Source organism: Cygnus atratus, chromosome 24 (assembly GCF_013377495.2).
Source record: "Cygnus atratus isolate AKBS03 ecotype Queensland, Australia chromosome 24, CAtr_DNAZoo_HiC_assembly, whole genome shotgun sequence".
Classification (NCBI taxonomy): domain Eukaryota; kingdom Metazoa; phylum Chordata; class Aves; order Anseriformes; family Anatidae; genus Cygnus; species Cygnus atratus.
The window spans coordinates 6,247,206-6,255,817 of NC_066385.1; the positions used below are offsets into that span (position 1 = coordinate 6,247,206).

At 69.9% G+C, this 8,612-nt stretch overlaps 1 protein-coding gene across 2 annotated transcripts; it reads left to right on the top strand.

The window, feature by feature from the left end:
- The first annotated feature begins 791 nt into the window (after positions 1–791).
- On the top strand, positions 792–8,612 carry ELAPOR1 (endosome-lysosome associated apoptosis and autophagy regulator 1). 2 transcript variants are annotated; one of them, XM_035569141.1, is made up of 21 exons: positions 792–899; positions 1,467–1,659; positions 2,516–2,663; positions 2,741–2,821; positions 3,131–3,236; positions 3,314–3,463; positions 3,614–3,702; positions 3,803–3,980; positions 4,085–4,213; positions 4,291–4,381; positions 4,457–4,562; positions 4,632–4,769; positions 4,840–5,094; positions 5,511–5,684; positions 6,220–6,397; positions 6,549–6,645; positions 6,733–6,834; positions 7,486–7,612; positions 7,715–7,893; positions 7,993–8,158; positions 8,534–8,612. In XM_035569141.1, the coding sequence occupies exons 2-21, from the start codon at positions 1,499–1,501 to the stop codon at positions 8,600–8,602; spliced, it is 2,724 nt and encodes a 907-aa protein (XP_035425034.1). In that variant the 5' UTR covers positions 792–899; positions 1,467–1,498; the 3' UTR covers positions 8,603–8,612. The 2 variants fall into 2 exon arrangements, with proteins under 2 accessions (XP_035425034.1, XP_035425035.1); XM_035569142.1 differs by lacking the exons at positions 3,314–3,463; positions 3,614–3,702 and having other exon boundaries at positions 3,131–3,214.

Consider the following 8,612-nt stretch of genomic DNA (forward strand, 5'->3'; position numbering starts at 1 on the left):
GGCTCCGGCGTCGCCTCCTCCCGGCCTTGAGCAAGTCCCAGTTGGGAGGCAGCTGGCGGCTTATTTCCTAACGGGGAGGATGCAGCCGGCTGCTCTGCGCTCCAGCAGCCCCGCGCATCCACCCGGGGGGTGCTACCAACCCGTCCCCCCCCCGCCTGTGCCCCCATCCCTGCGCACTCTCCCGGTGCCCGGCTGCAGCCTGGGCGGCTCCCGAGCAGGACGGTACATCCGGCAGCGTGTTTAATGAGCAACGCGTGCCGCGGCCACGCCAAGGCAAACGGGGCCCAGCTGCCTCCGGAGCAGGGCCAGGGGTCCCCCAGCCCTTGGGGTCTCTGCTGCAGAGGCGGCACGGTGATGGCACCGACTGTCCCTTGTCCCCACACCGGAGCGGTGCTGGTGCCGTGGCTGCCCTCAGAGGGGCTGGCAGCGCCGGGTGCTTTCGCCGTGCTGGGGATGGCTCGTCCCCTGGGGACAGCCTGGGGACACGTGGGTGGCCTGGTTGTCCCTACAGCTCTCCGGGGGTTTGGCACCCTGTGGGGAAGATGTCAGGGCGGGGGGATGTCGTCCTGCCTAACCCTGTCCCCAGCATCCCCCTGTCCCCAGCATCCTTGCCCACCACGTGCACGGTCCCTAGAGTCCGGCACGGTTGAGCTGCTCGAGCCGGCGTGCTCGGGGCATTGCAGCAGCTGAAATGAAATGTTCAGAGCAACAGGGTGGGCACGTGGGGGGGGATCCGGCCCCACGGGGTCCCGGCTCTCCTGTGCGTTCTCTCTTCCAGTCCGAGTACCACTACGAGTACACGGCGTGCGACAGCGCGGGGTCGCGGTGGAGGGTGGCCGTGCCGCACACGCCGGGACTCTGCACCGGGCTGCCGGACCCCGTCAAGGGCACCGAGTGCTGTAAGGTTGGGGTGCAGGAGCGGCAGGGGGGGCTTTGGATGATCAGCAGGGGTAAAAGCGGAGCAGAAAGGGGAGGGGTGGGGGGGACAAGGCTGAGCCTTCCTCCCGGGGAGCAGCTGCGAGCCGAAACGCGGCTTCTCATAAGCCTGGTGGCAACGCGGTGCCTTCAAAGGCGCCGGCAGGATCCAGCTGCTCCATAGCAATAAACACTCATTAACGGAGTCGTCGGTGCGGCACGGGGACGGCTGCGGTGGGGCCGTCCCTGGGATGCCGTGGGGCAGACTGAAGCCCCTCCGAGGAGGGTGGGTTGGGGGCTCTGCCTGGCCCGCACCACGTTTCGTCCCGGGGTCCCTTCCCGGCTGCCACTTGCTGCGTTGTAAGGCAGCGGCACGGCCAAAGCCACCCATCCAGGGCTGCCCTCCCTCCCGCTGGGGGCTGTGCAGGATGCTCAGGACAGGGCGGGGGGGGGGGTCCCGCTGGGAAAGCAGAGCTGGGGGCGGTGAAGCCAAAGCAGGGCCGGTGGGAGGGGGCAGCGGCGGCGCTGATGCCCCCCCTGCACGCGGGCAGCTTTCTCCTGCAAGGCAGGTGAGTTCCTCGACATGAAGGCGCAGTCGTGCAAGCCCTGCGCCGAGGGCACCTACTCGCTGGGCACCGGCGTGCGCTTCGACGAGTGGGACGAGGTGCCCCACGGCTTCGCCAACGTCGCCACCAACCTGGAGGTCGACGACAGCTTCGGCGACACGGTGGAGAACTGCACGGCGTGAGTGGTCCCGGCCGCGTGCTGGGGGCTTCCTGCCCGGCTGCTGCCCGGGTACCGACACCCGAGGGGCTGCAGCGTGCTCGGGACACGTCCACGCATGGAAAATTGCCCCCCCTGCTCCCTCCTTGCCCATCCCTGACAGCCCTGAAGCAGCCCAGCCACGGGGAGGGGACATCCCAGCAGCCTCGTCCCACCCTGTCCTGGCTCGCTGCAGCCCCACGGTAGGACCCGTCCGCAGCCCCGTCACGGAGGGAGCTGCTGCCCGGGGCCCTCCCCGCTGCTGCCGCACGAGCCGGCGCCTTTGTTTTCCACCGCGGGCCTTTGATCAGCGCCGGCGGCAGCCGTCGAGCCCCGCCGTGCCAGCAGCCTGCGCCTGCCACGCGCCGCAGCGTCGGTGCAGCTTGCAAATGTAACCTACTTCCAGCAGCCTTTAATTATTCACCCGCGGTCCCGGCGCTGCAGGATCCCCCTCCCGCAGCCCACCCGCGTCTCAGCCCACTCAGCTGGGGCAGCACCAGGGGTGGGCTGGCAGGGGGACGTCCCCTTGTCACCTCGCTGTGATGTCCCCCATGCAGAGCTACCCAGCGCCGGATTTCCCCCAGCCCTTTTGCACACCCCTAAGCTCGTTGCCTCCTCAGCACCCTGCAGGTGCAACAGCAGCGCCTTCTGCTATTCCATCCCGGGCCTTTCTTGTGCTGTGCCCTGTGTCGCATTTTGCTTCCCTGGGCCACCCAGGGCTGTCACCTGTCCCCACTGCCCTTCTCCCAGCATCCCGGCCACGGCAAGGTTCAGACCTCGAGATGCCCTGGGGACGGAGCCTGTGTCACCCCGTGCCGCTCTGTGTCACCCGCCCCAGGTCGACGTGGGTGCCGCTGGGTGACTACATCGCCTCCAACACGGACGAGTGCACGGCCACCCTCATGTACGCCGTCAACCTGAAGCAGTCGGGCACCGTCTCCTTCGAGTACATCTACCCCGACAGCAGCATCGTCTTCGAGTTCTTTGTAGGCGCCGGGCGCAGGGCAGGGGTCCCGGCTTCCCAGGGGGTGTCCCCCTCGTGACGCCGTCCCTGTCCCCGCAGGTGCAGAACGACCAGTGCCAGCCCACGGTGGAGGAGTCGCGCTGGATGCGGACCACGGAGAAGGGCTGGGAGTTCCACAGCGTGAGCGTGGGGGCCGGAGGTGGCACAGGGGGATCCACGGCACAGCCCCTTGGGGAAGCCCCCCCAGGGCTCCCACCCAGGGTCCTTGTCACAGCGCCCCTGAAGGGTCCCTCGCCACAGCCCCCCTAGGGTCATTTGTCACTTCTCACAGGTCCCTTGTCACCCCAGCACAGGGAGATGCTCTCTGAGGGCACAAAGGGGAGGGTCGGTGGAGGCAGACAGGGGTGGGTGCCGTGACCCCCCTGTGGGTTCCAGCCCCTCCCCATCACTGGGATCCCCCTGCTCCTACCCCTCCCTTGCCGCTCGCAGGTGGAGCTGAGCCGCGGCAACAACGTGCTCTACTGGAGGACCACGGCTTTCTCCGTGTGGTCCAAGGTCCCCAAGCCCGTGCTGGTGAGGAACATCGGGATCACAGGTAGGTGGGCACAGGGTGGGGGGCTCCTGCTGTGCCCCCCCCCCCACCCCCCACCCTCAGCACCTTCCTGCTGCCAGGAGTCGCCTACACCTCCGAGTGCTTTCCCTGCAAACCCGGAACCTACGCCGCCGCCGCCGGCTCCTCCTTCTGCCAGCTCTGCCCCGCCAACACCTTCTCCAGCAAAGGCGCCACCGCCTGCCAGCCCTGCGAGCCGGCCACCTACGCGGGTGAGAGCCGCGTGTCCCCGTCCCCGCTGCCCCCGCAGCCCCGGGATGCTCGGGGATGGCGGGGGGATGCTCCGAGGGATGTCCCCACGGGGACGTGGAGGACATCCCGGGGTGTCCCCTGGGGACCTCACCGCCGTCACCGCCCGGCAGAGCAAGGCTCCGCGTCCTGCAAGGTGCGGCCGCCCTGCACGGACAAGGATTACTTCTACACGCACACAGCTTGCGATGCCAACGGGGAGGTACAGCCCCACCGCCCCCCCTGCCCCGGTCCCTAGGGTCCCCGTGTGCTGTCCCCGTGTCCTCCTGGTGCCAGCTCACCCTGTGCCCCCGCCTGCCCAGACCCAACTCATGTTCAAGTGGGCAGAGCCGAAAATCTGCAACGAGGAGCTGCCGCAGGCAGCCCAGCTGCCCCCCTCGGGGGTGAAAACCAAGTGCCCCCCCTGCAACCCTGGTTTCTTCAAAAGCAACAGCAGCGCCTGCGAGCCCTGTCCCTACGGCTCCTACTCCAACGGCTCAGGTAAGGAGGTCCCCGGGGCCGTCCCGTGGGGTGTCCGGGTACCCTCAAACCTCGTGGGGGCCGTGGGTGCTGCCCCCCTTCAGGGCTGTCCCCGGTGTCCCCAGGCTGCGTCCGCTGCCCGGCTGGCACCGAGCCGGTGCTGGGGCTGGAGTACAAGTGGTGGAACGTGCTGCCCCCCAACATGGAGACCACCGTGCTCAGCGGCATCAACTTCGAGTACAAGGGGATGGCAGGTACCGCCGGGCGCCGTCCCCTCCCCGTCCCCACGGGCAGCAGGGGACCTCGCCGAGTCGTCACCTCGTCCTTGCAGGCTGGGAGGTGGCTGGGGACTACATCTACACGGCGGCAGGAGCCTCCGACAACGACTTCATGATCCTCACGCTGGTGGTGCCTGGCTTCAGGTGAGCGCCTCCCCACGGGGACGGCGGCACTGCCGTGGGGCGGGCAGTGGTCCTCACCGTCCCCTGCGTCCCCAGTCCCCCGCAGCCGGCGCTGGAGGACGGGGACAGCAAGGAGGTGGCCAGGATCACCTTTGTCTTCGAGACCATCTGCAGCGTCAGCTGCGAGCTCTATTTCATGGTGGTGAGTGGTGGCGGTGGGGTGGTGGGGCTGGGCCGCGGGGTGTCCCACGTCCCCCCCGTGTCCCCGCAGGGTGTCAATTCCCGCACCAACACGCCGGTGGAGACGTGGACGGGGCCCAAGGGGAAGCAGTCGTACACCTACGTGGTGGAGAAGAACGCCACCATGAGCTTCACCTGGGCGTTCCAGCGCACGCCCTACCACGAGGCGGTGAGCTGGGGACAGGGACGGGGCCGGCGGTGTCCCTTCGGGTGATGCTGACGGCTGCTCCTGGCGCCAGGGCCGGCGGTACACCAGCGACGTGGCCAAGCTCTACTCCGTCAACGTCACCAACGTGCTGGGCGGGGTGGCCTCCTTCTGCCGACGCTGCGCCCCTGAGCCGGGGGGGGCCTGCGCCCCCTGCCCCCCCGGGCACGCCCTAGACCACGCCACCGGCGCCTGCCAGCCCTGTCCCCCCGGCACCTACCTGCGGGGGCACCCCCCCGGCAGCACCCCCACCTGCCAGCCCTGCGGTCCCGGCACCCACAGCAACCAGGTGACAGTCCCCGCCTGTCCCCGAGGGTGGCATCCCCAGGGGTGCCACCAGACCCCAGGCATCCCAGATGGGCACCAGAGGGGGGCACCAGCCCCTGGCCATCCCCGAGGGGGTGGCACCAGCCCCTAATGGTTGACACCAGCCCCCGGTGGCTGGCACCATCCCCTAGCAATCCCAAAGGGGGGGGGGCACCAGCCCCTCTCCAGTCCCCACGCGTGGCCTCATTCAGCCCCCAGTAGCTCCAATACCTGGCAGCACCCAGCCCCGCAGGGCTGTCACCCCCCCCCTGGGACGTCCCCAAGTGGGTGACACCAGCCCCTCTGGCCATCCCACCTGGGTGGCACGATGGGACCCCGGCTGGGTGCCTCCGGCCCCCCCCCCCCCCCAGCGGTCCCTGAGTGCCCCCCCCCGGCCAGGTCCGCTCCCTCTGCTACAACAACTGCAGCTTCTCGCTGGCGCTGCCGGGCCGCACGCTGCACTACGACTTCTCGGCGCTGGCCGCCACCACGGCGTTCGCCAGCGGCCCCAGCTTCACCTCCAAGGGCCTCAAGTACTTCCACCACTTCAACGTCAGCCTCTGCGGCAACCGCGTGAGTGCGGCGCTGGAGGCGCGCGGGCGTGGGCACGGGGCGGGGGGGGGTGGGGGGGCACGCGGGCGTGTAGCCACGTGGGTACGTGCGGGCGTGCAGGCGTGTGCGGGCAGTTGTGCACACACACGTGGTGCGCACAGCTGTACAAACACACGCACGTGCAAAGCCACGTGCGCGGCTGCGCAAACACATGCGCAGTCATGCAGTTGTGCTCACGTTCAGGCATGCAAGCACAGCCGCACACACATGGCCACACTCCCGTAGTTGTGTAAACACGCCTGCGTACACGCACAGTCATGGAAGCACACGCTCACAGTGAGTGCGACCTGCGCGTAGACACAAGCACACTTGTGCAAACGCTTGTGTTCGCTTGCACAATGTCAGGGAAACACGCGTACACGTGGGCACACGTGGTTCACACGTGCACACAGTCATGCAAATGCACACCCCCAAACGTGCACGCACACACACAGCCCTGCCCGCGCATGCACACGCGGTGCCCCCGCCGCGTGTCACACGCCCGCCCCGCCGGCAGGGCAGGAAGGCGGCCTCGTGCACGGACAACGTGACGGACGCGCGGCTGCCGGACGAGGGGGGCGCGGGCCGGGTGGTGACGTCCCACGTGTGCCAGGCCATCGTGGTGCCCTCCGACGTGGTGGGCTACCGGGCGGTGGTGTCCTCGCAGCCCGTCAGCCTGGCTGACCGCGTCGTGGGTGAGCGGATAGAGCCCCCTTTTCGCCTTGATCCTCGCCCCGGCCCCTGGCGGGTCTCCGGGCACGCTCAGCACCTGCAGGCGCTCTTGGCACCCATGGGTGCTGGGACCCCCGGCACCGGGGACGCGGCGTCACCCTGCTGCCGTCGCAGGTGTCACCACGAGCCCCACGCTGGACGGCATCACCGCGCCCCCCGAGCTCTTCCCCCCTGCCAACCCCGAGCTGCCCGACATCATCTTCTTCTACAGGTGGGGCCGGGAGGGGGCCAGGACCATGGGGGCGCGGGAGGGGGACCAGGGGCCTCCCTGACCCCCCACCCCCCGGTGCCACCACAGGTCCAGCGAGGTGACACAGTCGTGCAGCGGGGGCCGGGCCACCACCATCCGCCTGCGCTGCGACCCGCTGCTGCCAGGCACCGGCAGCCTGGCTGTGCCCAGGTGGGTGACACCGCTTGGAGGGGGGGGGAGCCAGCCCTCAGTTCCGCCCCCCAGGTGTCCCCCAGCTCCTCCTGTCCCCAGGCACTGTGGTCCCTGTGCACAGGGAGGGTGGTGTCCTTGGGGACTTTGCTGTGGGAACTGCCACCCCCATATCCTGTGTGTGTGTCCCCCACCATGCCCGAGTGGGTGCCACAGCTGGGGACCGGGCTGGGGCCAGGAGCATCCTCGCAGCCCCCTCAGCAGCCCCCCAGGTCCTCCTGTCCCCACGCACCGCAGTGCCAGAGGGAGGGGGACAGCCCCCCCACCTTGTCCCTCCATGCTGCGCCCAGGTGGGTGCCACCGCTGGGGACTGGGGTGGCCGGGGGGACAGGAGCATCCTCGCAGCCCCGCACTGCTGGGGGGGTTCCAGTGCTAAATCCCTCCCCCGACGCCCCCCAGCTCCTGTCCCCACACATCTCAGTGCCACAGGGAGGGTGGCACTCGGGGTCCTCGCTTTGGGGACAGCCACCCCCGTGTCCCCCATGCTGCAGTGGCGGGTGCCGCTGCTGGGGACCACGCCGGGGACACAGCGCTGCCGTGGGGAGGGCGGCACCCTCGGGTCCTCGGCTTTGGGGACAGCCACCCCCATGTCCTCGCCTCGCCTGTCCCCAGCAAATGCCCCGAGGGCACCTGTGACGGCTGCGCCTTCCACCTGCTGTGGGCGACGGCCGAGGGCTGCCCGCGCTGCTCCGCCGGCCACTTCCGCGCCATCGTGGGCGCCTGCCAGGGCGGCCTGCAGGTACCGGGGGGCGCCGCGGGGCCGCGGGGGGCCGCGGGGGGACACGGGGACGCCCCGCTGAGCCCCATGTCCCTCCCCCCCCCCCCAAACACACGCACACAGAGAACCACCTACGTGTGGCGGGAGCCCCGGCTGTGCCGCGGGGGGCAGCGCCTGCCCCCGCCGAGGGTCCGCAGCTGCCGCAGCACCGATTTCTGGCTGAAGGTGGGGGTCTCGGTGGGGACGTGCGTGGCCGTGCTGCTGGCTGCCCTGGCCGCCTACTTCTGGAAGAAGAACCAGAAGTGAGTGGGGGCCGCCGTGGGGAGGAGGAGGAGGAGGAGGACGTGAGGTGTCCCCCCCCCCTCACCTCCCGGGGCTGACGGGGGGCCGGGGGTCCCCAGGCTGGAGTACAAGTACTCCAAGCTGGTGATGAACGCGGCGGCCAAGGAGAGCGAGCTGCCGGCGCCCGACAGCTGCGCCATCATGGAGGGCGAGGACGCCGAGGACGAGCTCATCTTCGCCACCAAGAAGTCGCTGCTGGGCAAGATCAAGGCCTTCACCTCCAAGGTGGGCGCCCGCCGGGGGGCACGGCCGCGGGGCAGGCGGAGGAGCCGCATGGGGACCGGGGGCGTCCCAGGGGACGGGGGCGTCACAAAGATGGGGGTGCCCCAGGGGATGGGGTGCCACAAGAATGGGGGGTGTCACAAAGACCGGGGGTGTCCCAGGGGATGGGGGTGTCACAAAGACGGGGGGGTTCCAAGGGATGGGGGTGTCACAAAGATGGGGGGGGATCCCAGGGGACGGGGGTGTCCCAGGGGACGGGGGTGGGGATGTCCCACGGTGTCCCAGTGCTGGGGGTGTCCTAGGGATGGGGTGTCCCCGGCGTGGGGGTGTCCCCGGCGTGGGGGTGTCCCAGTGCCTCAGTGTCCCCGCTCCCCGCAGCGCACCCCAGATGGCTTCGACTCCGTCCCGCTGAAGCCGTCGTCCGGCGGCACCGACCTGGAGCTGTGAGGGGGCCGTG